Genomic DNA, 27,843 nt, shown 5'->3' on the forward strand with positions numbered 1-27,843 from the left:
TAAGTCACCCACCCCTAACTGAATGCGCGGGCAAACGGAAAAGTATAAATATTTCGCTGTCGGGGTTAGGCGAGCATTCGTGTTCCGTGTGTAAAGTGAACTAAGTGAAATAAACGCAAAGCAAAATGTCTGGACGTGGAAAAGGTGGCAAAGTGAAGGGAAAGGCAAAGTCCCGCTCAAACCGTGCCGGTCTTCAATTCCCTGTGGGCCGTATTCACCGTTTGCTCCGGAAGGGAAACTACGCAGAGCGTGTTGGTGCAGGCGCTCCAGTTTACCTAGCTGCCGTAATGGAATATCTGGCCGCTGAGGTTCTCGAGTTGGCTGGCAATGCTGCTCGTGACAACAAGAAGACTAGAATTATTCCGCGTCATCTGCAACTGGCCATCCGCAACGACGAGGAGTTAAACAAGCTGCTCTCCGGCGTCACAATTGCACAAGGTGGCGTGTTGCCTAATATACAGGCTGTTCTGTTGCCCAAGAAGACCGAGAAGAAGGCCTAAACGTTTCAAAGGCTAAGCTAAAAACCTACATGTACATAAAATCGTCAATCAAACCGTCCTTTTCAGGACGACCAAATTATTACCAAAGAATTGAAAAATTTTTTAGCTTGGCAATTTCTTGTAATTAGTAAATCATAAAGAATTATTAACGTAAAGATGGTAATGTAGTAAGGGTTTTCTACTATATGCGGTATAAACTATAATTTGCTTCTTTAAACAATCGCACACCACGATGTGATGCTGTACATGCGGTGTCTGAAACCATTTGTACAGTCTGTACAAATCCATGTTAGAAATACACATTCTATTTGAAAGAGTACGAACGACAGACATTTATTTTTAGTTTAACATATTTTTTGGGAGTCCCGACCAATAAAATTAAATACTTTTTGAAAATCTTCCTCCTTTTAAAAACTGAATGGTGGTCCTGAAAAGGACCGATTGCTTAATAGGGGTACACAGAATGTACACTTTTTAACCGCCAAATCCGTAGAGGGTGCGGCCTTGCCTCTTCAGAGCGTACACAACATCCAGGGCTGTAACTGTCTTCCTCTTGGCGTGTTCCGTGTAGGTCACGGCATCACGAATTACGTTCTCCAAGAAAACCTTCAGAACGCCACGCGTTTCCTCGTATATGAGTCCAGATATGCGCTTCACACCGCCTCGACGGGCCAAACGGCGGATAGCAGGCTTCGTGATACCTTGGATGTTATCACGCAGCACTTTGCGATGACGCTTGGCGCCACCCTTTCCCAAGCCTTTGCCTCCTTTACCACGACCAGTCATTTTTCACTGTTCTATACTATTATACACGCACAGCACGAAAGTCACTAAAGAACTAATTTCAACGTTTCTGTGTGCCCCTATTTATAGGTAAAACGACAAAAACCCGAGAGAGTACGAACGATATGTTCGTTCGCTTTTCGCTCGTCAAATGAAATGGCCTCTGTTTCTCTCTCTCTCTCTCTCTCTCTTTCACCCTCCACGATTGCTATATAAGTAGGTAGCAAATGCTCTGATCGTTTATTGTGTTTTCAAACGTGAAGTAGTGAACGTGAACTTTAGTGAAACCCAAATCGGAGATGGCTCGTACCAAGCAAACTGCTCGCAAATCGACTGGTGGAAAGGCGCCACGCAAACAACTGGCTACTAAGGCCGCTCGCAAGAGTGCTCCAGCCACCGGAGGTGTGAAGAAGCCCCACCGCTATCGCCCTGGAACCGTGGCCTTGCGTGAAATTCGTCGCTACCAAAAGAGCACCGAGCTTCTAATCCGCAAGCTGCCTTTCCAGCGTCTGGTGCGTGAAATCGCTCAGGACTTTAAGACGGACTTGCGATTCCAGAGCTCGGCGGTTATGGCTCTGCAGGAAGCTAGCGAAGCCTACCTGGTTGGTCTCTTCGAAGATACCAACTTGTGTGCCATTCATGCCAAGCGTGTCACCATAATGCCCAAAGACATCCAGTTAGCGCGACGCATTCGCGGCGAGCGTGCTTAAGCTGACACGGCATTAACTTGCAGATAAAGCGCTAGCGTACTCTATAATCGGTCCTTTTCAGGACCACAAACCAGATTCAATGAGATAAAATTTTCTGTTGCCGACTATTTATAACTTTAAAAAAAATAAGAACAAAATTCATATTCTATTATTTATGGCGCAAACGGTACTGGGTCTTAAATCATATGTAAAAATACTAATTCTGCCAGAGAAGGAATAAAAATAATCTTATTTTAATTGTCAGCTCAACATTTATTAAATTAAAGAAGAGGTTAATACAAAAATATATATTTTTATTTGTTCTTTGTGCGAACATCCTTTAAAGCAGTGAAAGTGTCGTGCGGGGCAAGGGACTCTGAACCTTAAACATCTAAAAAAAAAATCTGAATTCTGTGTAAGACAGTTTGAAATTAATGAAATTACATTGATGACGGCAATATTTATAAAATAACAGAAAATAATAAAATAAAACTAGCTATTTTATATTTTTTCCATGTGTTAACTGAAGAATGTGTTATTATTGAAGAGGTCGTACGGGACAAGTGACACTGTCCCTTCAAACGTCTGTAAAAAATAAAACCTATGTAAAATTCAGCACGGAAATTGGCTAATTTTGTTGCGGAATGTAATATATATTACATAATAAAGGATAATACAAAAATTGTTTCTTTTTATTTTTTATTTGATTTATTTATTTGACTACATAGACGGTAATGCATATGTGGCAAGGAAATCGATTGATTTCAGAACAAATTATTTTAAAATATGCATGAAAACACATTAATAACAAGCAAACACATTAATAATTTAAGAAAATATTATTTATTATATTAATATTATGTTATTTAAGAAAGTATCTGTATTTTTAACGATCGAAAATTATTTCTGAATGCTGCTTTAAAGCAAATTTTTCTGTAGTTCAATGTGAACTTAAATCAAGTAATAAAGTATCTTAATTAATAATAGACGCTTCTTTTAGAAGCCCTTCAAGGGGATGAACGTTTCAATTTTAATAAACATTACGAATTAGTGAAATATTTGCAATGATTCTTATTTTATTAGATGTTTTTTTATAAATTGGTCCAGTTAAAAATTTGAATATAAAAATTCAATCAACATTTGAAAGTCTCAAAACCCATATTACATCCTTTTAAAAATGGAAAGTGACGAAAAAATTATTTAAAAGTGTAGAACTATTAAAACCTTATTTTTATTAATGATTTAAAATACTAAAAAATTAAAAAAAGTTTACACTTCAAGCAAACTTCGACATAGTAAATGACTGATGTCAGTAGCATTGTTAAAGTGCTCTCCTCCTCGATTCTCATCAGAGCAAAGGAGGTTGGTAGGCAGCGCGCGAGCCATTTTTAACAGAAAAAAAGTGTTCTCAGTGAAAAAAAGATGTCTGATTCTGCAGTTGCAACGTCCGCTTCCCCAGTGGCTGCCCCACCAGCGACAGTTGAGAAGAAAGTGGTCCAAAAAAAGGCATCTGGATCTGCTGGCACAAAGGCAAAGAAAGCCTCTGCGACGCCGTCACATCCGCCAACTCAGCAAATGGTGGACGCTTCCATTAAAAATTTAAAGGAACGTGGCGGTTCATCACTTCTGGCAATCAAAAAATATATCACTGCCACTTATAAATGCGACGCCCAAAAGTTAGCGCCATTCATCAAGAAGTACTTAAAATCGGCCGTGGTCAATGGAAAGCTTATTCAAACTAAGGGAAAGGGTGCATCTGGATCTTTCAAACTGTCGGCCTCTGCCAAGAAGGAAAAGGATCCGAAGGCAAAGTCGAAGGTTTTGTCTGCTGAGAAAAAAGTTCAAAGCAAGAAGGTAGCCTCTAAGAAGATTGGTGTCTCCTCCAAAAAAACTGCCGTTGGGGCTGCTGACAAAAAGCCCAAAGCTAAGAAGGCTGTGGCTACCAAAAAGACTGCCGAAAATAAGAAAACTGAGAAGGCAAAAGCCAAGGATGCCAAGAAAACTGGAATCATAAAGTCGAAGCCCGCCGCAACAAAGGCGAAAGTGACTGCAGCGAAGCCAAAGGCTGTAGTAGCGAAAGCGTCAAAGGCAAAGCCAGCGGTGTCTGCAAAACCCAAAAAGACGGTGAAGAAAGCATCGGTTTCTGCTACCGCCAAGAAGCCGAAAGCGAAGACTACGGCTGCCAAAAAGTAAATTGTGAAAAAGTGCAGTATTTGGTACATGTTCGCAATTAAAATTTTAGATTTATGATTTATAGATCTGAAATTTGTTTAAACAAGTCCTTTTCAGGGCTACAACGTTCCGTTGCAAGAGAAAAAAACTTTTATTTTCTTCCACTTATTTATTAGCTGACGTTCGCAGCAACAATAAAACGTTTCATGTCATGAATTACATTGCATGTTGGTCGCATTCAGTTTTCGTTCCCGATTTTTTTGTATTTATTTGAACATTACCCAATTACCCATATTGCGGGTAAATAAGTTTTATTTGTAAATTCATATTCGATGATTGGTGGTTGAAAAATGCATTTCTTTGGTATAACACATTGTGGCCCTGAAAAGGGCCGTTTTGGATTATTGTCCGCATTCGCAGGAGAAAATTATTTAGAGCTGGTGTACTTGGTGACAGCCTTGGTTCCCTCACTGACAGCATGCTTGGCCAACTCTCCAGGCAAAAGCAGGCGAACAGCCGTTTGGATCTCCCGACTGGTGATGGTCGAGCGCTTGTTGTAGTGAGCTAGACGAGACGCTTCGGCAGCAATTCGCTCGAAAATATCATTTACAAAGCTGTTCATTATGCTCATCGCCTTCGACGAAATTCCGGTGTCAGGATGGACCTGCTTGAGAACCTTGTAAATGTAGATGGCATAGCTCTCCTTCCTTTTGCGCTTCTTTTTCTTGTCGGTCTTGGTGATGTTCTTCTGAGCCTTGCCAGCCTTCTTGGCTGCCTTTCCACTAGTTTTCGGAGGCATTGTTCACGTTACTTATATTTTCACAAACACAATTCACTTATCGTAATGTGGGCCCGAACGCGTTCACGTTTATACTTTTTTTCGAGCAGTCAATTCAGGTCTAAGTCACCCACCCCTAACTGAATGCGCGGGCAAACGGAAAAGTATAAATATTTCGCTGTCGGGGTTAGGCGAGCATTCGTGTTCCGTGTGTAAAGTGAACTAAGTGAAATAAACGCAAAGCAAAATGTCTGGACGTGGAAAAGGTGGCAAAGTGAAGGGAAAGGCAAAGTCCCGCTCAAACCGTGCCGGTCTTCAATTCCCTGTGGGCCGTATTCACCGTTTGCTCCGGAAGGGAAACTACGCAGAGCGTGTTGGTGCAGGCGCTCCAGTTTACCTAGCTGCCGTAATGGAATATCTGGCCGCTGAGGTTCTCGAGTTGGCTGGCAATGCTGCTCGTGACAACAAGAAGACTAGAATTATTCCGCGTCATCTGCAACTGGCCATCCGCAACGACGAGGAGTTAAACAAGCTGCTCTCCGGCGTCACAATTGCACAAGGTGGCGTGTTGCCTAATATACAGGCTGTTCTGTTGCCCAAGAAGACCGAGAAGAAGGCCTAAACGTTTCAAAGGCTAAGCTAAAAACCTACATGTACATAAAATCGTCAATCAAACCGTCCTTTTCAGGACGACCAAATTATTACCAAAGAATTGAAAAATTTTTTAGCTTGGCAATTTCTTGTAATTAGTAAATCATAAAGAATTATTAACGTAAAGATGGTAATGTAGTAAGGGTTTTCTACTATATGCGGTATAAACTATAATTTGCTTCTTTAAACAATCGCACACCACGATGTGATGCTGTACATGCGGTGTCTGAAACCATTTGTACAGTCTGTACAAATCCATGTTAGAAATACACATTCTATTTGAAAGAGTACGAACGACAGACATTTATTTTTAGTTTAACATATTTTTTGGGAGTCCCGACCAATAAAATTAAATACTTTTTGAAAATCTTCCTCCTTTTAAAAACTGAATGGTGGTCCTGAAAAGGACCGATTGCTTAATAGGGGTACACAGAATGTACACTTTTTAACCGCCAAATCCGTAGAGGGTGCGGCCTTGCCTCTTCAGAGCGTACACAACATCCAGGGCTGTAACTGTCTTCCTCTTGGCGTGTTCCGTGTAGGTCACGGCATCACGAATTACGTTCTCCAAGAAAACCTTCAGAACGCCACGCGTTTCCTCGTATATGAGTCCAGATATGCGCTTCACACCGCCTCGACGGGCCAAACGGCGGATAGCAGGCTTCGTGATACCTTGGATGTTATCACGCAGCACTTTGCGATGACGCTTGGCGCCACCCTTTCCCAAGCCTTTGCCTCCTTTACCACGACCAGTCATTTTTCACTGTTCTATACTATTATACACGCACAGCACGAAAGTCACTAAAGAACTAATTTCAACGTTTCTGTGTGCCCCTATTTATAGGTAAAACGACAAAAACCCGAGAGAGTACGAACGATATGTTCGTTCGCTTTTCGCTCGTCAAATGAAATGGCCTCTGTTTCTCTCTCTCTCTCTCTCTCTCTTTCACCCTCCACGATTGCTATATAAGTAGGTAGCAAATGCTCTGATCGTTTATTGTGTTTTCAAACGTGAAGTAGTGAACGTGAACTTTAGTGAAACCCAAATCGGAGATGGCTCGTACCAAGCAAACTGCTCGCAAATCGACTGGTGGAAAGGCGCCACGCAAACAACTGGCTACTAAGGCCGCTCGCAAGAGTGCTCCAGCCACCGGAGGTGTGAAGAAGCCCCACCGCTATCGCCCTGGAACCGTGGCCTTGCGTGAAATTCGTCGCTACCAAAAGAGCACCGAGCTTCTAATCCGCAAGCTGCCTTTCCAGCGTCTGGTGCGTGAAATCGCTCAGGACTTTAAGACGGACTTGCGATTCCAGAGCTCGGCGGTTATGGCTCTGCAGGAAGCTAGCGAAGCCTACCTGGTTGGTCTCTTCGAAGATACCAACTTGTGTGCCATTCATGCCAAGCGTGTCACCATAATGCCCAAAGACATCCAGTTAGCGCGACGCATTCGCGGCGAGCGTGCTTAAGCTGACACGGCATTAACTTGCAGATAAAGCGCTAGCGTACTCTATAATCGGTCCTTTTCAGGACCACAAACCAGATTCAATGAGATAAAATTTTCTGTTGCCGACTATTTATAACTTTAAAAAAAATAAGAACAAAATTCATATTCTATTATTTATGGCGCAAACGGTACTGGGTCTTAAATCATATGTAAAAATACTAATTCTGCCAGAGAAGGAATAAAAATAATCTTATTTTAATTGTCAGCTCAACATTTATTAAATTAAAGAAGAGGTTAATACAAAAATATATATTTTTATTTGTTCTTTGTGCGAACATCCTTTAAAGCAGTGAAAGTGTCGTGCGGGGCAAGGGACTCTGAACCTTAAACATCTAAAAAAAAAATCTGAATTCTGTGTAAGACAGTTTGAAATTAATGAAATTACATTGATGACGGCAATATTTATAAAATAACAGAAAATAATAAAATAAAACTAGCTATTTTATATTTTTTCCATGTGTTAACTGAAGAATGTGTTATTATTGAAGAGGTCGTACGGGACAATTGACACTGTCCCTTCAAACGTCTGTAAAAAATAAAACCTATGTAAAATTCAGCACGGAAATTGGCTAATTTTGTTGCGGAATGTAATATATATTACATAATAAAGGATAATACAAAAATTGTTTCTTTTTATTTTTTATTTGATTTATTTATTTGACTACATAGACGGTAATGCATATGTGGCAAGGAAATCGATTGATTTCAGAACAAATTATTTTAAAATATGCATGAAAACACATTAATAACAAGCAAACACATTAATAATTTAAGAAAATATTATTTATTATATTAATATTATGTTATTTAAGAAAGTATCTGTATTTTTAACGATCGAAAATTATTTCTGAATGCTGCTTTAAAGCAAATTTTTCTGTAGTTCAATGTGAACTTAAATCAAGTAATAAAGTATCTTAATTAATAATAGACGCTTCTTTTAGAAGCCCTTCAAGGGGATGAACGTTTCAATTTTAATAAACATTACGAATTAGTGAAATATTTGCAATGATTCTTATTTTATTAGATGTTTTTTTATAAATTGGTCCAGTTAAAAATTTGAATATAAAAATTCAATCAACATTTGAAAGTCTCAAAACCCATATTACATCCTTTTAAAAATGGAAAGTGACGAAAAAATTATTTAAAAGTGTAGAACTATTAAAACCTTATTTTTATTAATGATTTAAAATACTAAAAAATTAAAAAAAAGTTTACACTTCAAGCAAACTTCGACATAGTAAATGACTGATGTCAGTAGCATTGTTAAAGTGCTCTCCTCCTCGATTCTCATCAGAGCAAAGGAGGTTGGTAGGCAGCGCGCGAGCCATTTTTAACAGAAAAAAAGTGTTCTCAGTGAAAAAAAGATGTCTGATTCTGCAGTTGCAACGTCCGCTTCCCCAGTGGCTGCCCCACCAGCGACAGTTGAGAAGAAAGTGGTCCAAAAAAAGGCATCTGGATCTGCTGGCACAAAGGCAAAGAAAGCCTCTGCGACGCCGTCACATCCGCCAACTCAGCAAATGGTGGACGCTTCCATTAAAAATTTAAAGGAACGTGGCGGTTCATCACTTCTGGCAATCAAAAAATATATCACTGCCACTTATAAATGCGACGCCCAAAAGTTAGCGCCATTCATCAAGAAGTACTTAAAATCGGCCGTGGTCAATGGAAAGCTTATTCAAACTAAGGGAAAGGGTGCATCTGGATCTTTCAAACTGTCGGCCTCTGCCAAGAAGGAAAAGGATCCGAAGGCAAAGTCGAAGGTTTTGTCTGCTGAGAAAAAAGTTCAAAGCAAGAAGGTAGCCTCTAAGAAGATTGGTGTCTCCTCCAAAAAAACTGCCGTTGGGGCTGCTGACAAAAAGCCCAAAGCTAAGAAGGCTGTGGCTACCAAAAAGACTGCCGAAAATAAGAAAACTGAGAAGGCAAAAGCCAAGGATGCCAAGAAAACTGGAATCATAAAGTCGAAGCCCGCCGCAACAAAGGCGAAAGTGACTGCAGCGAAGCCAAAGGCTGTAGTAGCGAAAGCGTCAAAGGCAAAGCCAGCGGTGTCTGCAAAACCCAAAAAGACGGTGAAGAAAGCATCGGTTTCTGCTACCGCCAAGAAGCCGAAAGCGAAGACTACGGCTGCCAAAAAGTAAATTGTGAAAAAGTGCAGTATTTGGTACATGTTCGCAATTAAAATTTTAGATTTATGTTTTATAGATCTGAAATTTGTTTAAACAAGTCCTTTTCAGGGCTACAACGTTCCGTTGCAAGAGAAAAAAACTTTTATTTTCTTCCACTTATTTATTAGCTGACGTTCGCAGCAACAATAAAACGTTTCATGTCATGAATTACATTGCATGTTGGTCGCATTCAGTTTTCGTTCCCGATTTTTTTGTATTTATTTGAACATTACCCAATTACCCATATTGCGGGTAAATAAGTTTTATTTGTAAATTCATATTCGATGATTGGTGGTTGAAAAATGCATTTCTTTGGTATAACACATTGTGGCCCTGAAAAGGGCCGTTTTGGATTATTGTCCGCATTCGCAGGAGAAAATTATTTAGAGCTGGTGTACTTGGTGACAGCCTTGGTTCCCTCACTGACAGCATGCTTGGCCAACTCTCCAGGCAAAAGCAGGCGAACAGCCGTTTGGATCTCCCGACTGGTGATGGTCGAGCGCTTGTTGTAGTGAGCTAGACGAGACGCTTCGGCAGCAATTCGCTCGAAAATATCATTTACAAAGCTGTTCATTATGCTCATCGCCTTCGACGAAATTCCGGTGTCAGGATGGACCTGCTTGAGAACCTTGTAAATGTAGATGGCATAGCTCTCCTTCCTTTTGCGCTTCTTTTTCTTGTCGGTCTTGGTGATGTTCTTCTGAGCCTTGCCAGCCTTCTTGGCTGCCTTTCCACTAGTTTTCGGAGGCATTGTTCACGTTACTTATATTTTCACAAACACAATTCACTTATTGTAATGTGGGCCCGAACGCGTTCACATTTATACTTTTTTTCGAGCAGTCAATTCAGGTCTAAGTCCCCCACCCCTAACTGAATGCGCAGGCAAACGGAAAAGTATAAATATTTCGCTGTCGGGGTTAGGCGAGCATTCGTGTTCCGTGTGTAAAGTGAACTAAGTGAAATAAACGCAAAGCAAAATGTCTGGACGTGGAAAAGGTGGCAAAGTGAAGGGAAAGGCAAAGTCCCGCTCAGACCGTGCCGGTCTTCAATTCCCTGTGGGCCGTATTCACCGTTTGCTCCGGAAGGGAAACTACGCAGAGCGTGTTGGTGCAGGCGCTCCAGTTTACCTAGCTGCCGTAATGGAATATCTGGCCGCTGAGGTTCTCGAGTTGGCTGGCAATGCTGCTCGTGACAACAAGAAGACTAGAATTATTCCGCGTCATCTGCAACTGGCCATCCGCAACGACGAGGAGTTAAACAAGCTGCTCTCCGGCGTCACAATTGCACAAGGTGGCGTGTTGCCTAATATACAGGCTGTTCTGTTGCCCAAGAAGACCGAGAAGAAGGCCTAAACGTTTCAAAGGCTAAGCTAAAAACCTACATGTACATAAAATCGTCAATCAAACCGTCCTTTTCAGGACGACCAAATTATTACCAAAGAATTGAAAAATTTTTTAGCTTGGCAATTTCTTGTAATTAGTAAATCATAAAGAATTATTAACGTAAAGATGGTAATGTAGTAAGGGTTTTCTACTATATGCGGTATAAACTATAATTTGCTTCTTTAAACAATCGCACACCACGATGTGATGCTGTACATGCGGTGTCTGAAACCATTTGTACAGTCTGTACAAATCCATGTTAGAAATACACATTCTATTTGAAAGAGTACGAACGACAGACATTTATTTTTAGTTTAACATATTTTTTGGGAGTCCCGACCAATAAAATTAAATACTTTTTGAAAATCTTCCTCCTTTTAAAAACTGAATGGTGGTCCTGAAAAGGACCGATTGCTTAATAGGGGTACACAGGATGTACACTTTTTAACCGCCAAATCCGTAGAGGGTGCGGCCTTGCCTCTTCAGAGCGTACACAACATCCATGGCTGTAACTGTCTTCCTCTTGGCGTGTTCCGTGTAGGTCACGGCATCACGAATTACGTTCTCCAAGAAAACCTTCAGAACGCCACGCGTTTCCTCGTATATGAGTCCAGATATGCGCTTCACACCGCCTCGACGGGCCAAACGGCGGATAGCAGGCTTCGTGATACCTTGGATGTTATCACGCAGCACTTTGCGATGACGCTTGGCGCCACCCTTTCCCAAGCCTTTGCCTCCTTTACCACGACCAGTCATTTTTCACTGTTCTATACTATTATACACGCACAGCACGAAAGTCACTAAAGAACTAATTTCAACGTTTCTGTGTGCCCCTATTTATAGGTAAAACGACAAAAACCCGAGAGAGTACGAACGATATGTTCGTTCGCTTTTCGCTCGTCAAATGAAATGGCCTCTGTTTCTCTCTCTCTCTCTCTCTCTCTCTTTCACCCTCCACGATTGCTATATAAGTAGGTAGCAAATGCTCTGATCGTTTATTGTGTTTTCAAACGTGAAGTAGTGAACGTGAACTTTAGTGAAACCCAAATCGGAGATGGCTCGTACCAAGCAAACTGCTCGCAAATCGACTGGTGGAAAGGCGCCACGCAAACAACTGGCTACTAAGGCCGCTCGCAAGAGTGCTCCAGCCACCGGAGGTGTGAAGAAGCCCCACCGCTATCGCCCTGGAACCGTGGCCTTGCGTGAAATTCGTCGCTACCAAAAGAGCACCGAGCTTCTAATCCGCAAGCTGCCTTTCCAGCGTCTGGTGCGTGAAATCGCTCAGGACTTTAAGACGGACTTGCGATTCCAGAGCTCGGCGGTTATGGCTCTGCAGGAAGCTAGCGAAGCCTACCTGGTTGGTCTCTTCGAAGATACCAACTTGTGTGCCATTCATGCCAAGCGTGTCACCATAATGCCCAAAGACATCCAGTTAGCGCGACGCATTCGCGGCGAGCGTGCTTAAGCTGACACGGCATTAACTTGCAGATAAAGCGCTAGCGTACTCTATAATCGGTCCTTTTCAGGACCACAAACCAGATTCAATGAGATAAAATTTTCTGTTGCCGACTATTTATAACTTAAAAAAAATTAGAACAAAATTCATATTCTATTATTTATGGCGCAAACGGTACTGGGTCTTAAATCATATGTAAAAATATATAATATATATTACATATTATAAAATTATAATATAAATCATTATAAAATAACAGAAAATAATAAAATAAAACTAGCTATTTTATATTTTTTCCATGTGTTAACTGAAGAATGTGTTATTATTGAAGAGGTCATACGGGACAAGTGACACTGTCCCTTCAAACGTCTGTAAAAAATAAAACCTATGTAAAATTCAGCACGGAAATTGGCTAATTTTGTTGCGGAATGTAATATATATTACATAATAAGGGATAATACAAAAATAGTTTCTTTTTATTTTTTATTTGATTTATTTATTTGACTACATAGACGGTAATGCATATGTGGCAAGGAAATCGATTGATTTCAGAACAAATTATTTTAAAATATGCATGAAAACACATTAATAACAAGCAAACACATTAATAATTTAAGAAAATATTATTTATTATATTAATATTATGTTATTTAAGAAAGTATCTGTATTTTTAACGATCGAAAATTATTTCTGAATGCTGCTTTAAAGCAAATTTTTCTGTAGTTCAATGTGAACTTAAATCAAGTAATAAAGTATCTTAATTAATAATAGACGCTTCTTTTAGAAGCCCTTCAAGGGGATGAACGTTTCAATTTTAATAAACATTACGAATTAGTGAAATATTTGCAATGATTCTTATTTTATTAGATGTTTTTTTATAAATTGGTCCAGTTAAAAATTTGAATATAAAAATTCAATCAACATTTGAAAGTCTCAAAACCCATATTACATCCTTTTAAAAATGGAAAGTGACGAAAAAATTATTTAAAAGTGTAGAACTATTAAAACCTTATTTTTATTAATGATTTAAAATACTAAAAAATTAAAAAAAAGTTTACACTTCAAGCAAACTTCGACATAGTAAATGACTGATGTCAGTAGCATTGTTAAAGTGCTCTCCTCCTCGATTCTCATCAGAGCAAAGGAGGTTGGTAGGCAGCGCGCGAGCCATTTTTAACAGAAAAAAAGTGTTCTCAGTGAAAAAAAGATGTCTGATTCTGCAGTTGCAACGTCCGCTTCCCCAGTGGCTGCCCCACCAGCGACAGTTGAGAAGAAAGTGGTCCAAAAAAAGGCATCTGGATCTGCTGGCACAAAGGCAAAGAAAGCCTCTGCGACGCCGTCACATCCGCCAACTCAGCAAATGGTGGACGCTTCCATTAAAAATTTAAAGGAACGTGGCGGTTCATCACTTCTGGCAATCAAAAAATATATCACTGCCACTTATAAATGCGACGCCCAAAAGTTAGCGCCATTCATCAAGAAGTACTTAAAATCGGCCGTGGTCAATGGAAAGCTTATCCAAACTAAGGGGAAGGGTGCATCTGGATCTTTCAAACTGTCGGCCTCTGCCAAGAAGGAAAAGGATCCGAAGGCAAAGTCGAAGGTTTTGTCTGCTGAGAAAAAAGTTCAAAGCAAGAAGGTAGCCTCTAAGAAGATTGGTGTCTCCTCCAAAAAAACTGCCGTTGGGGCTGCTGACAAAAAGCCCAAAGCTAAGAAGGCTGTGGCTACCAAAAAGACTGCCGAAAATAAGAAAACTGAGAAGGCAAAAGCCAAGGATGCCAAGAAAACTGGAATCATAAAGTCGAAGCCCGCCGCAACAAAGGCGAAAGTGACTGCAGCGAAGCCAAAGGCTGTAATAGCGAAAGCGTCAAAGGCAAAGCCAGCGGTGTCTGCAAAACCCAAAAAGACGGTGAAGAAAGCATCGGTTTCTGCTACCGCCAAGAAGCCGAAAGCGAAGACTACGGCTGCCAAAAAGTAAATTGTGAAAAAGTGCAGTATTTGGTACATGTTCGCAATTAAAATTTTAGATTTATGTTTTATAGATCTGAAATTTGTTTAAACAAGTCCTTTTCAGGGCTACAACGTTCCGTTGCAAGAGAAAAAAACTTTTATTTTCTTCCACTTATTTATTAGCTGACGTTCGCAGCAACAATAAAACGTTTCATGTCATGAATTACATTGCATGTTGGTCGCATTCAGTTTTCGTTCCCGATTTTTTTGTATTTATTTGAACATTACCCAATTACCCATATTGCGGGTAAATAAGTTTTATTTGTAAATTCATATTCGATGATTGGTGGTTGAAAAATGCATTTCTTTGGTATAACACATTGTGGCCCTGAAAAGGGCCGTTTTGGATTATTGTCCGCATTCGCAGGAGAAAATTATTTAGAGCTGGTGTACTTGGTGACAGCCTTGGTTCCCTCACTGACAGCATGCTTGGCCAACTCTCCAGGCAAAAGCAGGCGAACAGCCGTTTGGATCTCCCGACTGGTGATGGTCGAGCGCTTGTTGTAGTGAGCTAGACGAGACGCTTCGGCAGCAATTCGCTCGAAAATATCATTTACAAAGCTGTTCATTATGCTCATCGCCTTCGACGAAATTCCGGTGTCAGGATGGACCTGCTTGAGAACCTTGTAAATGTAGATGGCATAGCTCTCCTTCCTTTTGCGCTTCTTTTTCTTGTCGGTCTTGGTGATGTTCTTCTGAGCCTTGCCAGCCTTCTTGGCTGCCTTTCCACTAGTTTTCGGAGGCATTGTTCACGTTACTTATATTTTCACAAACACAATTCACTTATTGTAATGTGGGCCCGAACGCGTTCACATTTATACTTTTTTTCGAGCAGTCAATTCAGGTCTAAGTCCCCCACCCCTAACTGAATGCGCAGGCAAACGGAAAAGTATAAATATTTCGCTGTCGGGGTTAGGCGAGCATTCGTGTTCCGTGTGTAAAGTGAACTAAGTGAAATAAACGCAAAGCAAAATGTCTGGACGTGGAAAAGGTGGCAAAGTGAAGGGAAAGGCAAAGTCCCGCTCAGACCGTGCCGGTCTTCAATTCCCTGTGGGCCGTATTCACCGTTTGCTCCGGAAGGGAAACTACGCAGAGCGTGTTGGTGCAGGCGCTCCAGTTTACCTAGCTGCCGTAATGGAATATCTGGCCGCTGAGGTTCTCGAGTTGGCTGGCAATGCTGCTCGTGACAACAAGAAGACTAGAATTATTCCGCGTCATCTGCAACTGGCCATCCGCAACGACGAGGAGTTAAACAAGCTGCTCTCCGGCGTCACAATTGCACAAGGTGGCGTGTTGCCTAATATACAGGCTGTTCTGTTGCCCAAGAAGACCGAGAAGAAGGCCTAAACGTTTCAAAGGCTAAGCTAAAAACCTACATGTACATAAAATCGTCAATCAAACCGTCCTTTTCAGGACGACCAAATTATTACCAAAGAATTGAAAAATTTTTTAGCTTGGCAATTTCTTGTAATTAGTAAATCATAAAGAATTATTAACGTAAAGATGGTAATGTAGTAAGGGTTTTCTACTATATGCGGTATAAACTATAATTTGCTTCTTTAAACAATCGCACACCACGATGTGATGCTGTACATGCGGTGTCTGAAACCATTTGTACAGTCTGTACAAATCCATGTTAGAAATACACATTCTATTTGAAAGAGTACGAACGACAGACATTTATTTTTAGTTTAACATATTTTTTGGGAGTCCCGACCAATAAAATTAAATACTTTTTGAAAATCTTCCTCCTTTTAAAAACTGAATGGTGGTCCTGAAAAGGACCGATTGCTTAATAGGGGTACACAGGATGTACACTTTTTAACCGCCAAATCCGTAGAGGGTGCGGCCTTGCCTCTTCAGAGCGTACACAACATCCATGGCTGTAACTGTCTTCCTCTTGGCGTGTTCCGTGTAGGTCACGGCATCACGAATTACGTTCTCCAAGAAAACCTTCAGAACGCCACGCGTTTCCTCGTATATGAGTCCAGATATGCGCTTCACACCGCCTCGACGGGCCAAACGGCGGATAGCAGGCTTCGTGATACCTTGGATGTTATCACGCAGCACTTTGCGATGACGCTTGGCGCCACCCTTTCCCAAGCCTTTGCCTCCTTTACCACGACCAGTCATTTTTCACTGTTCTATACTATTATACACGCACAGCACGAAAGTCACTAAAGAACTAATTTCAACGTTTCTGTGTGCCCCTATTTATAGGTAAAACGACAAAAACCCGAGAGAGTACGAACGATATGTTCGTTCGCTTTTCGCTCGTCAAATGAAATGGCCTCTGTTTCTCTCTCTCTCTCTCTCTCTCTCTTTCACCCTCCACGATTGCTATATAAGTAGGTAGCAAATGCTCTGATCGTTTATTGTGTTTTCAAACGTGAAGTAGTGAACGTGAACTTTAGTGAAACCCAAATCGGAGATGGCTCGTACCAAGCAAACTGCTCGCAAATCGACTGGTGGAAAGGCGCCACGCAAACAACTGGCTACTAAGGCCGCTCGCAAGAGTGCTCCAGCCACCGGAGGTGTGAAGAAGCCCCACCGCTATCGCCCTGGAACCGTGGCCTTGCGTGAAATTCGTCGCTACCAAAAGAGCACCGAGCTTCTAATCCGCAAGCTGCCTTTCCAGCGTCTGGTGCGTGAAATCGCTCAGGACTTTAAGACGGACTTGCGATTCCAGAGCTCGGCGGTTATGGCTCTGCAGGAAGCTAGCGAAGCCTACCTGGTTGGTCTCTTCGAAGATACCAACTTGTGTGCCATTCATGCCAAGCGTGTCACCATAATGCCCAAAGACATCCAGTTAGCGCGACGCATTCGCGGCGAGCGTGCTTAAGCTGACACGGCATTAACTTGCAGATAAAGCGCTAGCGTACTCTATAATCGGTCCTTTTCAGGACCACAAACCAGATTCAATGAGATAAAATTTTCTGTTGCCGACTATTTATAACTTAAAAAAAATTAGAACAAAATTCATATTCTATTATTTATGGCGCAAACGGTACTGGGTCTTAAATCATATGTAAAAATATATAATATATATTACATATTATAAAATTATAATATAAATCATTATAAAATAACAGAAAATAATAAAATAAAACTAGCTATTTTATATTTTTTCCATGTGTTAACTGAAGAATGTGTTATTATTGAAGAGGTCATACGGGACAAGTGACACTGTCCCTTCAAACGTCTGTAAAAAATAAAACCTATGTAAAATTCAGCACGGAAATTGGCTAATTTTGTTGCGGAATGTAATATATATTACATAATAAGGGATAATACAAAAATAGTTTCTTTTTATTTTTTATTTGATTTATTTATTTGACTACATAGACGGTAATGCATATGTGGCAAGGAAATCGATTGATTTCAGAACAAATTATTTTAAAATATGCATGAAAACACATTAATAACAAGCAAACACATTAATAATTTAAGAAAATATTATTTATTATATTAATATTATGTTATTTAAGAAAGTATCTGTATTTTTAACGATCGAAAATTATTTCTGAATGCTGCTTTAAAGCAAATTTTTCTGTAGTTCAATGTGAACTTAAATCAAGTAATAAAGTATCTTAATTAATAATAGACGCTTCTTTTAGAAGCCCTTCAAGGGGATGAACGTTTCAATTTTAATAAACATTACGAATTAGTGAAATATTTGCAATGATTCTTATTTTATTAGATGTTTTTTTATAAATTGGTCCAGTTAAAAATTTGAATATAAAAATTCAATCAACATTTGAAAGTCTCAAAACCCATATTACATCCTTTTAAAAATGGAAAGTGACGAAAAAATTATTTAAAAGTGTAGAACTATTAAAACCTTATTTTTATTAATGATTTAAAATACTAAAAAATTAAAAAAAAGTTTACACTTCAAGCAAACTTCGACATAGTAAATGACTGATGTCAGTAGCATTGTTAAAGTGCTCTCCTCCTCGATTCTCATCAGAGCAAAGGAGGTTGGTAGGCAGCGCGCGAGCCATTTTTAACAGAAAAAAAGTGTTCTCAGTGAAAAAAAGATGTCTGATTCTGCAGTTGCAACGTCCGCTTCCCCAGTGGCTGCCCCACCAGCGACAGTTGAGAAGAAAGTGGTCCAAAAAAAGGCATCTGGATCTGCTGGCACAAAGGCAAAGAAAGCCTCTGCGACGCCGTCACATCCGCCAACTCAGCAAATGGTGGACGCTTCCATTAAAAATTTAAAGGAACGTGGCGGTTCATCACTTCTGGCAATCAAAAAATATATCACTGCCACTTATAAATGCGACGCCCAAAAGTTAGCGCCATTCATCAAGAAGTACTTAAAATCGGCCGTGGTCAATGGAAAGCTTATCCAAACTAAGGGGAAGGGTGCATCTGGATCTTTCAAACTGTCGGCCTCTGCCAAGAAGGAAAAGGATCCGAAGGCAAAGTCGAAGGTTTTGTCTGCTGAGAAAAAAGTTCAAAGCAAGAAGGTAGCCTCTAAGAAGATTGGTGTCTCCTCCAAAAAAACTGCCGTTGGGGCTGCTGACAAAAAGCCCAAAGCTAAGAAGGCTGTGGCTACCAAAAAGACTGCCGAAAATAAGAAAACTGAGAAGGCAAAAGCCAAGGATGCCAAGAAAACTGGAATCATAAAGTCGAAGCCCGCCGCAACAAAGGCGAAAGTGACTGCAGCGAAGCCAAAGGCTGTAATAGCGAAAGCGTCAAAGGCAAAGCCAGCGGTGTCTGCAAAACCCAAAAAGACGGTGAAGAAAGCATCGGTTTCTGCTACCGCCAAGAAGCCGAAAGCGAAGACTACGGCTGCCAAAAAGTAAATTGTGAAAAAGTGCAGTATTTGGTACATGTTCGCAATTAAAATTTTAGATTTATGTTTTATAGATCTGAAATTTGTTTAAACAAGTCCTTTTCAGGGCTACAACGTTCCGTTGCAAGAGAAAAAAACTTTTATTTTCTTCCACTTATTTATTAGCTGACGTTCGCAGCAACAATAAAACGTTTCATGTCATGAATTACATTGCATGTTGGTCGCATTCAGTTTTCGTTCCCGATTTTTTTGTATTTATTTGAACATTACCCAATTACCCATATTGCGGGTAAATAAGTTTTATTTGTAAATTCATATTCGATGATTGGTGGTTGAAAAATGCATTTCTTTGGTATAACACATTGTGGCCCTGAAAAGGGCCGTTTTGGATTATTGTCCGCATTCGCAGGAGAAAATTATTTAGAGCTGGTGTACTTGGTGACAGCCTTGGTTCCCTCACTGACAGCATGCTTGGCCAACTCTCCAGGCAAAAGCAGGCGAACAGCCGTTTGGATCTCCCGACTGGTGATGGTCGAGCGCTTGTTGTAGTGAGCTAGACGAGACGCTTCGGCAGCAATTCGCTCGAAAATATCATTTACAAAGCTGTTCATTATGCTCATCGCCTTCGACGAAATTCCGGTGTCAGGATGGACCTGCTTGAGAACCTTGTAAATGTAGATGGCATAGCTCTCCTTCCTTTTGCGCTTCTTTTTCTTGTCGGTCTTGGTGATGTTCTTCTGAGCCTTGCCAGCCTTCTTGGCTGCCTTTCCACTAGTTTTCGGAGGCATTGTTCACGTTACTTATATTTTCACAAACACAATTCACTTATTGTAATGTGGGCCCGAACGCGTTCACATTTATACTTTTTTTCGAGCAGTCAATTCAGGTCTAAGTCCCCCACCCCTAACTGAATGCGCAGGCAAACGGAAAAGTATAAATATTTCGCTGTCGGGGTTAGGCGAGCATTCGTGTTCCGTGTGTAAAGTGAACTAAGTGAAATAAACGCAAAGCAAAATGTCTGGACGTGGAAAAGGTGGCAAAGTGAAGGGAAAGGCAAAGTCCCGCTCAGACCGTGCCGGTCTTCAATTCCCTGTGGGCCGTATTCACCGTTTGCTCCGGAAGGGAAACTACGCAGAGCGTGTTGGTGCAGGCGCTCCAGTTTACCTAGCTGCCGTAATGGAATATCTGGCCGCTGAGGTTCTCGAGTTGGCTGGCAATGCTGCTCGTGACAACAAGAAGACTAGAATTATTCCGCGTCATCTGCAACTGGCCATCCGCAACGACGAGGAGTTAAACAAGCTGCTCTCCGGCGTCACAATTGCACAAGGTGGCGTGTTGCCTAATATACAGGCTGTTCTGTTGCCCAAGAAGACCGAGAAGAAGGCCTAAACGTTTCAAAGGCTAAGCTAAAAACCTACATGTACATAAAATCGTCAATCAAACCGTCCTTTTCAGGACGACCAAATTATTACCAAAGAATTGAAAAATTTTTTAGCTTGGCAATTTCTTGTAATTAGTAAATCATAAAGAATTATTAACGTAAAGATGGTAATGTAGTAAGGGTTTTCTACTATATGCGGTATAAACTATAATTTGCTTCTTTAAACAATCGCACACCACGATGTGATGCTGTACATGCGGTGTCTGAAACCATTTGTACAGTCTGTACAAATCCATGTTAGAAATACACATTCTATTTGAAAGAGTACGAACGACAGACATTTATTTTTAGTTTAACATATTTTTTGGGAGTCCCGACCAATAAAATTAAATACTTTTTGAAAATCTTCCTCCTTTTAAAAACTGAATGGTGGTCCTGAAAAGGACCGATTGCTTAATAGGGGTACACAGGATGTACACTTTTTAACCGCCAAATCCGTAGAGGGTGCGGCCTTGCCTCTTCAGAGCGTACACAACATCCATGGCTGTAACTGTCTTCCTCTTGGCGTGTTCCGTGTAGGTCACGGCATCACGAATTACGTTCTCCAAGAAAACCTTCAGAACGCCACGCGTTTCCTCGTATATGAGTCCAGATATGCGCTTCACACCGCCTCGACGGGCCAAACGGCGGATAGCAGGCTTCGTGATACCTTGGATGTTATCACGCAGCACTTTGCGATGACGCTTGGCGCCACCCTTTCCCAAGCCTTTGCCTCCTTTACCACGACCAGTCATTTTTCACTGTTCTATACTATTATACACGCACAGCACGAAAGTCACTAAAGAACTAATTTCAACGTTTCTGTGTGCCCCTATTTATAGGTAAAACGACAAAAACCCGAGAGAGTACGAACGATATGTTCGTTCGCTTTTCGCTCGTCAAATGAAATGGCCTCTGTTTCTCTCTCTCTCTCTCTCTCTCTCTTTCACCCTCCACGATTGCTATATAAGTAGGTAGCAAATGCTCTGATCGTTTATTGTGTTTTCAAACGTGAAGTAGTGAACGTGAACTTTAGTGAAACCCAAATCGGAGATGGCTCGTACCAAGCAAACTGCTCGCAAATCGACTGGTGGAAAGGCGCCACGCAAACAACTGGCTACTAAGGCCGCTCGCAAGAGTGCTCCAGCCACCGGAGGTGTGAAGAAGCCCCACCGCTATCGCCCTGGAACCGTGGCCTTGCGTGAAATTCGTCGCTACCAAAAGAGCACCGAGCTTCTAATCCGCAAGCTGCCTTTCCAGCGTCTGGTGCGTGAAATCGCTCAGGACTTTAAGACGGACTTGCGATTCCAGAGCTCGGCGGTTATGGCTCTGCAGGAAGCTAGCGAAGCCTACCTGGTTGGTCTCTTCGAAGATACCAACTTGTGTGCCATTCATGCCAAGCGTGTCACCATAATGCCCAAAGACATCCAGTTAGCGCGACGCATTCGCGGCGAGCGTGCTTAAGCTGACACGGCATTAACTTGCAGATAAAGCGCTAGCGTACTCTATAATCGGTCCTTTTCAGGACCACAAACCAGATTCAATGAGATAAAATTTTCTGTTGCCGACTATTTATAACTTAAAAAAAATTAGAACAAAATTCATATTCTATTATTTATGGCGCAAACGGTACTGGGTCTTAAATCATATGTAAAAATATATAATATATATTACATATTATAAAATTATAATATAAATCATTATAAAATAACAGAAAATAATAAAATAAAACTAGCTATTTTATATTTTTTCCATGTGTTAACTGAAGAATGTGTTATTATTGAAGAGGTCATACGGGACAAGTGACACTGTCCCTTCAAACGTCTGTAAAAAATAAAACCTATGTAAAATTCAGCACGGAAATTGGCTAATTTTGTTGCGGAATGTAATATATATTACATAATAAGGGATAATACAAAAATAGTTTCTTTTTATTTTTTATTTGATTTATTTATTTGACTACATAGACGGTAATGCATATGTGGCAAGGAAATCGATTGATTTCAGAACAAATTATTTTAAAATATGCATGAAAACACATTAATAACAAGCAAACACATTAATAATTTAAGAAAATATTATTTATTATATTAATATTATGTTATTTAAGAAAGTATCTGTATTTTTAACGATCGAAAATTATTTCTGAATGCTGCTTTAAAGCAAATTTTTCTGTAGTTCAATGTGAACTTAAATCAAGTAATAAAGTATCTTAATTAATAATAGACGCTTCTTTTAGAAGCCCTTCAAGGGGATGAACGTTTCAATTTTAATAAACATTACGAATTAGTGAAATATTTGCAATGATTCTTATTTTATTAGATGTTTTTTTATAAATTGGTCCAGTTAAAAATTTGAATATAAAAATTCAATCAACATTTGAAAGTCTCAAAACCCATATTACATCCTTTTAAAAATGGAAAGTGACGAAAAAATTATTTAAAAGTGTAGAACTATTAAAACCTTATTTTTATTAATGATTTAAAATACTAAAAAATTAAAAAAAAGTTTACACTTCAAGCAAACTTCGACATAGTAAATGACTGATGTCAGTAGCATTGTTAAAGTGCTCTCCTCCTCGATTCTCATCAGAGCAAAGGAGGTTGGTAGGCAGCGCGCGAGCCATTTTTAACAGAAAAAAAGTGTTCTCAGTGAAAAAAAGATGTCTGATTCTGCAGTTGCAACGTCCGCTTCCCCAGTGGCTGCCCCACCAGCGACAGTTGAGAAGAAAGTGGTCCAAAAAAAGGCATCTGGATCTGCTGGCACAAAGGCAAAGAAAGCCTCTGCGACGCCGTCACATCCGCCAACTCAGCAAATGGTGGACGCTTCCATTAAAAATTTAAAGGAACGTGGCGGTTCATCACTTCTGGCAATCAAAAAATATATCACTGCCACTTATAAATGCGACGCCCAAAAGTTAGCGCCATTCATCAAGAAGTACTTAAAATCGGCCGTGGTCAATGGAAAGCTTATCCAAACTAAGGGGAAGGGTGCATCTGGATCTTTCAAACTGTCGGCCTCTGCCAAGAAGGAAAAGGATCCGAAGGCAAAGTCGAAGGTTTTGTCTGCTGAGAAAAAAGTTCAAAGCAAGAAGGTAGCCTCTAAGAAGATTGGTGTCTCCTCCAAAAAAACTGCCGTTGGGGCTGCTGACAAAAAGCCCAAAGCTAAGAAGGCTGTGGCTACCAAAAAGACTGCCGAAAATAAGAAAACTGAGAAGGCAAAAGCCAAGGATGCCAAGAAAACTGGAATCATAAAGTCGAAGCCCGCCGCAACAAAGGCGAAAGTGACTGCAGCGAAGCCAAAGGCTGTAATAGCGAAAGCGTCAAAGGCAAAGCCAGCGGTGTCTGCAAAACCCAAAAAGACGGTGAAGAAAGCATCGGTTTCTGCTACCGCCAAGAAGCCGAAAGCGAAGACTACGGCTGCCAAAAAGTAAATTGTGAAAAAGTGCAGTATTTGGTACATGTTCGCAATTAAAATTTTAGATTTATGATTTATAGATCTGAAATTTGTTTAAACAAGTCCTTTTCAGGGCTACAACGTTCCGTTGCAAGAGAAAAAAACTTTTATTTTCTTCCACTTATTTATTAGCTGACGTTCGCAGCAACAATAAAACGTTTCATGTCATGAATTACATTGCATGTTGGTCGCATTCAGTTTTCGTTCCCGATTTTTTTGTATTTATTTGAACATTACCCAATTACCCATATTGCGGGTAAATAAGTTTTATTTGTAAATTCATATTCGATGATTGGTGGTTGAAAAATGCATTTCTTTGGTATAACACATTGTGGCCCTGAAAAGGGCCGTTTTGGATTATTGTCCGCATTCGCAGGAGAAAATTATTTAGAGCTGGTGTACTTGGTGACAGCCTTGGTTCCCTCACTGACAGCATGCTTGGCCAACTCTCCAGGCAAAAGCAGGCGAACAGCCGTTTGGATCTCCCGACTGGTGATGGTCGAGCGCTTGTTGTAGTGAGCTAGACGAGACGCTTCGGCAGCAATTCGCTCGAAAATATCATTTACAAAGCTGTTCATTATGCTCATCGCCTTCGACGAAATTCCGGTGTCAGGATGGACCTGCTTGAGAACCTTGTAAATGTAGATGGCATAGCTCTCCTTCCTTTTGCGCTTCTTTTTCTTGTCGGTCTTGGTGATGTTCTTCTGAGCCTTGCCAGCCTTCTTGGCTGCCTTTCCACTAGTTTTCGGAGGCATTGTTCACGTTACTTATATTTTCACAAACACAATTCACTTATCGTAATGTGGGCCCGAACGCGTTCACGTTTATACTTTTTTTCGAGCAGTCAATTCAGGTCTAAGTCACCCACCCCTAACTGAATGCGCGGGCAAACGGAAAAGTATAAATATTTCGCTGTCGGGGTTAGGCGAGCATTCGTGTTCCGTGTGTAAAGTGAACTAAGTGAAATAAACGCAAAGCAAAATGTCTGGACGTGGAAAAGGTGGCAAAGTGAAGGGAAAGGCAAAGTCCCGCTCAAACCGTGCCGGTCTTCAATTCCCTGTGGGCCGTATTCACCGTTTGCTCCGGAAGGGAAACTACGCAGAGCGTGTTGGTGCAGGCGCTCCAGTTTACCTAGCTGCCGTAATGGAATATCTGGCCGCTGAGGTTCTCGAGTTGGCTGGCAATGCTGCTCGTGACAACAAGAAGACTAGAATTATTCCGCGTCATCTGCAACTGGCCATCCGCAACGACGAGGAGTTAAACAAGCTGCTCTCCGGCGTCACAATTGCACAAGGTGGCGTGTTGCCTAATATACAGGCTGTTCTGTTGCCCAAGAAGACCGAGAAGAAGGCCTAAACGTTTCAAAGGCTAAGCTAAAAACCTACATGTACATAAAATCGTCAATCAAACCGTCCTTTTCAGGACGACCAAATTATTACCAAAGAATTGAAAAATTTTTTAGCTTGGCAATTTCTTGTAATTAGTAAATCATAAAGAATTATTAACGTAAAGATGGTAATGTAGTAAGGGTTTTCTACTATATGCGGTATAAACTATAATTTGCTTCTTTAAACAATCGCACACCACGATGTGATGCTGTACATGCGGTGTCTGAAACCATTTGTACAGTCTGTACAAATCCATGTTAGAAATACACATTCTATTTGAAAGAGTACGAACGACAGACATTTATTTTTAGTTTAACATATTTTTTGGGAGTCCCGACCAATAAAATTAAATACTTTTTGAAAATCTTCCTCCTTTTAAAAACTGAATGGTGGTCCTGAAAAGGACCGATTGCTTAATAGGGGTACACAGAATGTACACTTTTTAACCGCCAAATCCGTAGAGGGTGCGGCCTTGCCTCTTCAGAGCGTACACAACATCCAGGGCTGTAACTGTCTTCCTCTTGGCGTGTTCCGTGTAGGTCACGGCATCACGAATTACGTTCTCCAAGAAAACCTTCAGAACGCCACGCGTTTCCTCGTATATGAGTCCAGATATGCGCTTCACACCGCCTCGACGGGCCAAACGGCGGATAGCAGGCTTCGTGATACCTTGGATGTTATCACGCAGCACTTTGCGATGACGCTTGGCGCCACCCTTTCCCAAGCCTTTGCCTCCTTTACCACGACCAGTCATTTTTCACTGTTCTATACTATTATACACGCACAGCACGAAAGTCACTAAAGAACTAATTTCAACGTTTCTGTGTGCCCCTATTTATAGGTAAAACGACAAAAACCCGAGAGAGTACGAACGATATGTTCGTTCGCTTTTCGCTCGTCAAATGAAATGGCCTCTGTTTCTCTCTCTCTCTCTCTCTCTCTTTCACCCTCCACGATTGCTATATAAGTAGGTAGCAAATGCTCTGATCGTTTATTGTGTTTTCAAACGTGAAGTAGTGAACGTGAACTTTAGTGAAACCCAAATCGGAGATGGCTCGTACCAAGCAAACTGCTCGCAAATCGACTGGTGGAAAGGCGCCACGCAAACAACTGGCTACTAAGGCCGCTCGCAAGAGTGCTCCAGCCACCGGAGGTGTGAAGAAGCCCCACCGCTATCGCCCTGGAACCGTGGCCTTGCGTGAAATTCGTCGCTACCAAAAGAGCACCGAGCTTCTAATCCGCAAGCTGCCTTTCCAGCGTCTGGTGCGTGAAATCGCTCAGGACTTTAAGACGGACTTGCGATTCCAGAGCTCGGCGGTTATGGCTCTGCAGGAAGCTAGCGAAGCCTACCTGGTTGGTCTCTTCGAAGATACCAACTTGTGTGCCATTCATGCCAAGCGTGTCACCATAATGCCCAAAGACATCCAGTTAGCGCGACGCATTCGCGGCGAGCGTGCTTAAGCTGACACGGCATTAACTTGCAGATAAAGCGCTAGCGTACTCTATAATCGGTCCTTTTCAGGACCACAAACCAGATTCAATGAGATAAAATTTTCTGTTGCCGACTATTTATAACTTTAAAAAAAATAAGAACAAAATTCATATTCTATTATTTATGGCGCAAACGGTACTGGGTCTTAAATCATATGTAAAAATACTAATTCTGCCAGAGAAGGAATAAAAATAATCTTATTTTAATTGTCAGCTCAACATTTATTAAATTAAAGAAGAGGTTAATACAAAAATATATATTTTTATTTGTTCTTTGTGCGAACATCCTTTAAAGCAGTGAAAGTGTCGTGCGGGGCAAGGGACTCTGAACCTTAAACATCTAAAAAAAAAATCTGAATTCTGTGTAAGACAGTTTGAAATTAATTAAATTACATTGATGACGGCAATATTTATAAAATAACAGAAAATAATAAAATAAAACTAGCTATTTTATATTTTTTCCATGTGTTAACTGAAGAATGTGTTATTATTGAAGAGGTCGTACGGGACAATTGACACTGTCCCTTCAAACGTCTGTAAAAAATAAAACCTATGTAAAATTCAGCACGGAAATTGGCTAATTTTGTTGCGGAATGTAATATATATTACATAATAAAGGATAATACAAAAATTGTTTCTTTTTATTTTTTATTTGATTTATTTATTTGACTACATAGACGGTAATGCATATGTGGCAAGGAAATCGATTGATTTCAGAACAAATTATTTTAAAATATGCATGAAAACACATTAATAACAAGCAAACACATTAATAATTTAAGAAAATATTATTTATTATATTAATATTATGTTATTTAAGAAAGTATCTGTATTTTTAACGATCGAAAATTATTTCTGAATGCTGCTTTAAAGCAAATTTTTCTGTAGTTCAATGTGAACTTAAATCAAGTAATAAAGTATCTTAATTAATAATAGACGCTTCTTTTAGAAGCCCTTCAAGGGGATGAACGTTTCAATTTTAATAAACATTACGAATTAGTGAAATATTTGCAATGATTCTTATTTTATTAGATGTTTTTTTATAAATTGGTCCAGTTAAAAATTTGAATATAAAAATTCAATCAACATTTGAAAGTCTCAAAACCCATATTACATCCTTTTAAAAATGGAAAGTGACGAAAAAATTATTTAAAAGTGTAGAACTATTAAAACCTTATTTTTATTAATGATTTAAAATACTA

The 27,843-nt window shown here is 40.3% G+C and overlaps 28 protein-coding genes and 6 non-coding genes across 34 annotated transcripts; 23 read left to right on the plus strand and 11 right to left on the minus strand.

Annotated features, from left to right (window-relative positions):
• Positions 1-73: 73 nt before the first annotated feature.
• Positions 74-566, plus strand: His2A:CG33847 (histone H2A). Its single transcript, NM_001032185.2, has one exon. It carries the CDS (start codon positions 126-128, stop codon positions 498-500), a length of 375 nt encoding a protein of 124 aa, NP_001027356.1. The 5' UTR covers positions 74-125; the 3' UTR covers positions 501-566.
• sncRNA:430n (small non-coding RNA 430n) lies at positions 213-248 on the plus strand. Its single transcript, NR_002531.1, has one exon. It is a non-coding gene; the product is annotated as a small non-coding RNA 430n (non-coding RNA).
• A 363-nt stretch (positions 567-929) lies between the features above and the next one.
• Positions 930-1,342, minus strand: His4:CG33879 (histone H4). The gene has a single exon (NM_001032186.2). It carries the CDS (start codon positions 1,284-1,286, stop codon positions 975-977), a length of 312 nt encoding a protein of 103 aa, NP_001027357.1. The 5' UTR covers positions 1,287-1,342; the 3' UTR covers positions 930-974.
• Positions 1,343-1,525: 183 nt separating this feature from the next.
• Positions 1,526-2,054, plus strand: His3:CG33848 (histone H3). The gene has a single exon (NM_001032187.2). The coding sequence runs from the start codon at positions 1,583-1,585 to the stop codon at positions 1,991-1,993; it is 411 nt and encodes a 136-aa protein (NP_001027358.1). The 5' UTR covers positions 1,526-1,582; the 3' UTR covers positions 1,994-2,054.
• A 1,181-nt stretch (positions 2,055-3,235) lies between these two features.
• Positions 3,236-4,258, plus strand: His1:CG33849 (histone H1). Its single transcript, NM_001032188.2, has one exon. The coding sequence runs from the start codon at positions 3,395-3,397 to the stop codon at positions 4,163-4,165; it is 771 nt and encodes a 256-aa protein (NP_001027359.1). The 5' UTR covers positions 3,236-3,394; the 3' UTR covers positions 4,166-4,258.
• Positions 4,259-4,394: 136 nt separating this feature from the next.
• Positions 4,395-4,989, minus strand: His2B:CG33878 (histone H2B). The gene has a single exon (NM_001032189.2). The coding sequence runs from the start codon at positions 4,941-4,943 to the stop codon at positions 4,572-4,574; it is 372 nt and encodes a 123-aa protein (NP_001027360.1). The 5' UTR covers positions 4,944-4,989; the 3' UTR covers positions 4,395-4,571.
• A 128-nt stretch (positions 4,990-5,117) lies between these two features.
• Positions 5,118-5,610, plus strand: His2A:CG33850 (histone H2A). The gene has a single exon (NM_001032190.2). The coding sequence runs from the start codon at positions 5,170-5,172 to the stop codon at positions 5,542-5,544; it is 375 nt and encodes a 124-aa protein (NP_001027361.1). The 5' UTR covers positions 5,118-5,169; the 3' UTR covers positions 5,545-5,610.
• On the plus strand, positions 5,257-5,292 carry sncRNA:430o (small non-coding RNA 430o). Its single transcript, NR_002532.1, has one exon. It is a non-coding gene; the product is annotated as a small non-coding RNA 430o (non-coding RNA).
• A 363-nt stretch (positions 5,611-5,973) lies between the features above and the next one.
• On the minus strand, positions 5,974-6,386 carry His4:CG33877 (histone H4). Its single transcript, NM_001032191.2, has one exon. The coding sequence runs from the start codon at positions 6,328-6,330 to the stop codon at positions 6,019-6,021; it is 312 nt and encodes a 103-aa protein (NP_001027362.1). The 5' UTR covers positions 6,331-6,386; the 3' UTR covers positions 5,974-6,018.
• A 183-nt stretch (positions 6,387-6,569) lies between these two features.
• Positions 6,570-7,098, plus strand: His3:CG33851 (histone H3). Its single transcript, NM_001032192.2, has one exon. It carries the CDS (start codon positions 6,627-6,629, stop codon positions 7,035-7,037), a length of 411 nt encoding a protein of 136 aa, NP_001027363.1. The 5' UTR covers positions 6,570-6,626; the 3' UTR covers positions 7,038-7,098.
• A 1,182-nt stretch (positions 7,099-8,280) lies between these two features.
• His1:CG33852 (histone H1) lies at positions 8,281-9,303 on the plus strand. The gene has a single exon (NM_001032193.2). The coding sequence runs from the start codon at positions 8,440-8,442 to the stop codon at positions 9,208-9,210; it is 771 nt and encodes a 256-aa protein (NP_001027364.1). The 5' UTR covers positions 8,281-8,439; the 3' UTR covers positions 9,211-9,303.
• Positions 9,304-9,439: 136 nt separating this feature from the next.
• Positions 9,440-10,034, minus strand: His2B:CG33876 (histone H2B). The gene has a single exon (NM_001032194.2). It carries the CDS (start codon positions 9,986-9,988, stop codon positions 9,617-9,619), a length of 372 nt encoding a protein of 123 aa, NP_001027365.1. The 5' UTR covers positions 9,989-10,034; the 3' UTR covers positions 9,440-9,616.
• A 128-nt stretch (positions 10,035-10,162) lies between these two features.
• On the plus strand, positions 10,163-10,655 carry His2A:CG33853 (histone H2A). Its single transcript, NM_001032195.2, has one exon. It carries the CDS (start codon positions 10,215-10,217, stop codon positions 10,587-10,589), a length of 375 nt encoding a protein of 124 aa, NP_001027366.1. The 5' UTR covers positions 10,163-10,214; the 3' UTR covers positions 10,590-10,655.
• sncRNA:430p (small non-coding RNA 430p) lies at positions 10,302-10,337 on the plus strand. Its single transcript, NR_002533.1, has one exon. It is a non-coding gene; the product is annotated as a small non-coding RNA 430p (non-coding RNA).
• Positions 10,656-11,063: 408 nt separating the features above from the next.
• Positions 11,064-11,591, minus strand: His4:CG33875 (histone H4; the record flags this gene model as incomplete). Its single annotated transcript, NM_001032196.1, has 1 exon — positions 11,064-11,591. Exon 1 carries the CDS (start codon positions 11,373-11,375, stop codon positions 11,064-11,066), a length of 312 nt encoding a protein of 103 aa, NP_001027367.1. The 5' UTR covers positions 11,376-11,591.
• Positions 11,592-11,616: 25 nt separating this feature from the next.
• His3:CG33854 (histone H3) lies at positions 11,617-12,145 on the plus strand. The gene has a single exon (NM_001032197.2). The coding sequence runs from the start codon at positions 11,674-11,676 to the stop codon at positions 12,082-12,084; it is 411 nt and encodes a 136-aa protein (NP_001027368.1). The 5' UTR covers positions 11,617-11,673; the 3' UTR covers positions 12,085-12,145.
• Positions 12,146-13,123: 978 nt separating this feature from the next.
• On the plus strand, positions 13,124-14,146 carry His1:CG33855 (histone H1). Its single transcript, NM_001032198.2, has one exon. It carries the CDS (start codon positions 13,283-13,285, stop codon positions 14,051-14,053), a length of 771 nt encoding a protein of 256 aa, NP_001027369.1. The 5' UTR covers positions 13,124-13,282; the 3' UTR covers positions 14,054-14,146.
• Positions 14,147-14,282: 136 nt separating this feature from the next.
• Positions 14,283-14,877, minus strand: His2B:CG33874 (histone H2B). Its single transcript, NM_001032199.2, has one exon. It carries the CDS (start codon positions 14,829-14,831, stop codon positions 14,460-14,462), a length of 372 nt encoding a protein of 123 aa, NP_001027370.1. The 5' UTR covers positions 14,832-14,877; the 3' UTR covers positions 14,283-14,459.
• A 128-nt stretch (positions 14,878-15,005) lies between these two features.
• Positions 15,006-15,498, plus strand: His2A:CG33856 (histone H2A). Its single transcript, NM_001032200.2, has one exon. The coding sequence runs from the start codon at positions 15,058-15,060 to the stop codon at positions 15,430-15,432; it is 375 nt and encodes a 124-aa protein (NP_001027371.1). The 5' UTR covers positions 15,006-15,057; the 3' UTR covers positions 15,433-15,498.
• sncRNA:430q (small non-coding RNA 430q) lies at positions 15,145-15,180 on the plus strand. Its single transcript, NR_002534.1, has one exon. It is a non-coding gene; the product is annotated as a small non-coding RNA 430q (non-coding RNA).
• A 408-nt stretch (positions 15,499-15,906) lies between the features above and the next one.
• Positions 15,907-16,434, minus strand: His4:CG33873 (histone H4; the record flags this gene model as incomplete). The annotated part of the gene is made up of 1 exon (NM_001032201.1): positions 15,907-16,434. Exon 1 carries the CDS (start codon positions 16,216-16,218, stop codon positions 15,907-15,909), a length of 312 nt encoding a protein of 103 aa, NP_001027372.1. The 5' UTR covers positions 16,219-16,434.
• A 25-nt stretch (positions 16,435-16,459) lies between these two features.
• On the plus strand, positions 16,460-16,988 carry His3:CG33857 (histone H3). The gene has a single exon (NM_001032202.2). The coding sequence runs from the start codon at positions 16,517-16,519 to the stop codon at positions 16,925-16,927; it is 411 nt and encodes a 136-aa protein (NP_001027373.1). The 5' UTR covers positions 16,460-16,516; the 3' UTR covers positions 16,928-16,988.
• A 978-nt stretch (positions 16,989-17,966) lies between these two features.
• His1:CG33858 (histone H1) lies at positions 17,967-18,989 on the plus strand. Its single transcript, NM_001032203.2, has one exon. It carries the CDS (start codon positions 18,126-18,128, stop codon positions 18,894-18,896), a length of 771 nt encoding a protein of 256 aa, NP_001027374.1. The 5' UTR covers positions 17,967-18,125; the 3' UTR covers positions 18,897-18,989.
• Positions 18,990-19,125: 136 nt separating this feature from the next.
• On the minus strand, positions 19,126-19,720 carry His2B:CG33872 (histone H2B). The gene has a single exon (NM_001032204.2). It carries the CDS (start codon positions 19,672-19,674, stop codon positions 19,303-19,305), a length of 372 nt encoding a protein of 123 aa, NP_001027375.1. The 5' UTR covers positions 19,675-19,720; the 3' UTR covers positions 19,126-19,302.
• Positions 19,721-19,848: 128 nt separating this feature from the next.
• On the plus strand, positions 19,849-20,341 carry His2A:CG33859 (histone H2A). Its single transcript, NM_001032205.2, has one exon. The coding sequence runs from the start codon at positions 19,901-19,903 to the stop codon at positions 20,273-20,275; it is 375 nt and encodes a 124-aa protein (NP_001027376.1). The 5' UTR covers positions 19,849-19,900; the 3' UTR covers positions 20,276-20,341.
• On the plus strand, positions 19,988-20,023 carry sncRNA:430r (small non-coding RNA 430r). The gene has a single exon (NR_002535.1). It is a non-coding gene; the product is annotated as a small non-coding RNA 430r (non-coding RNA).
• Positions 20,342-20,749: 408 nt separating the features above from the next.
• His4:CG33871 (histone H4) lies at positions 20,750-21,277 on the minus strand (the record flags this gene model as incomplete). The annotated part of the gene is made up of 1 exon (NM_001032206.1): positions 20,750-21,277. The coding sequence occupies exon 1, from the start codon at positions 21,059-21,061 to the stop codon at positions 20,750-20,752; it is 312 nt and encodes a 103-aa protein (NP_001027377.1). The 5' UTR covers positions 21,062-21,277.
• A 25-nt stretch (positions 21,278-21,302) lies between these two features.
• On the plus strand, positions 21,303-21,831 carry His3:CG33860 (histone H3). The gene has a single exon (NM_001032207.2). The coding sequence runs from the start codon at positions 21,360-21,362 to the stop codon at positions 21,768-21,770; it is 411 nt and encodes a 136-aa protein (NP_001027378.1). The 5' UTR covers positions 21,303-21,359; the 3' UTR covers positions 21,771-21,831.
• Positions 21,832-22,809: 978 nt separating this feature from the next.
• Positions 22,810-23,832, plus strand: His1:CG33861 (histone H1). Its single transcript, NM_001032208.2, has one exon. It carries the CDS (start codon positions 22,969-22,971, stop codon positions 23,737-23,739), a length of 771 nt encoding a protein of 256 aa, NP_001027379.1. The 5' UTR covers positions 22,810-22,968; the 3' UTR covers positions 23,740-23,832.
• Positions 23,833-23,968: 136 nt separating this feature from the next.
• Positions 23,969-24,563, minus strand: His2B:CG33870 (histone H2B). Its single transcript, NM_001032209.2, has one exon. The coding sequence runs from the start codon at positions 24,515-24,517 to the stop codon at positions 24,146-24,148; it is 372 nt and encodes a 123-aa protein (NP_001027380.1). The 5' UTR covers positions 24,518-24,563; the 3' UTR covers positions 23,969-24,145.
• Positions 24,564-24,691: 128 nt separating this feature from the next.
• On the plus strand, positions 24,692-25,184 carry His2A:CG33862 (histone H2A). Its single transcript, NM_001032210.2, has one exon. It carries the CDS (start codon positions 24,744-24,746, stop codon positions 25,116-25,118), a length of 375 nt encoding a protein of 124 aa, NP_001027381.1. The 5' UTR covers positions 24,692-24,743; the 3' UTR covers positions 25,119-25,184.
• Positions 24,831-24,866, plus strand: sncRNA:430s (small non-coding RNA 430s). The gene has a single exon (NR_002536.1). It is a non-coding gene; the product is annotated as a small non-coding RNA 430s (non-coding RNA).
• Positions 25,185-25,592: 408 nt separating the features above from the next.
• Positions 25,593-26,118, minus strand: His4:CG33869 (histone H4; the record flags this gene model as incomplete). The annotated part of the gene is made up of 1 exon (NM_001032211.1): positions 25,593-26,118. Exon 1 carries the CDS (start codon positions 25,902-25,904, stop codon positions 25,593-25,595), a length of 312 nt encoding a protein of 103 aa, NP_001027382.1. The 5' UTR covers positions 25,905-26,118.
• Positions 26,119-26,143: 25 nt separating this feature from the next.
• His3:CG33863 (histone H3) lies at positions 26,144-26,672 on the plus strand. Its single transcript, NM_001032212.2, has one exon. It carries the CDS (start codon positions 26,201-26,203, stop codon positions 26,609-26,611), a length of 411 nt encoding a protein of 136 aa, NP_001027383.1. The 5' UTR covers positions 26,144-26,200; the 3' UTR covers positions 26,612-26,672.
• Positions 26,673-27,843: the final 1,171 nt, after the last annotated feature.

Source organism: Drosophila melanogaster, chromosome 2L, assembly GCF_000001215.4.
Source record: "Drosophila melanogaster chromosome 2L".
NCBI lineage: Eukaryota > Metazoa > Arthropoda > Insecta > Diptera > Drosophilidae > Drosophila > Drosophila melanogaster.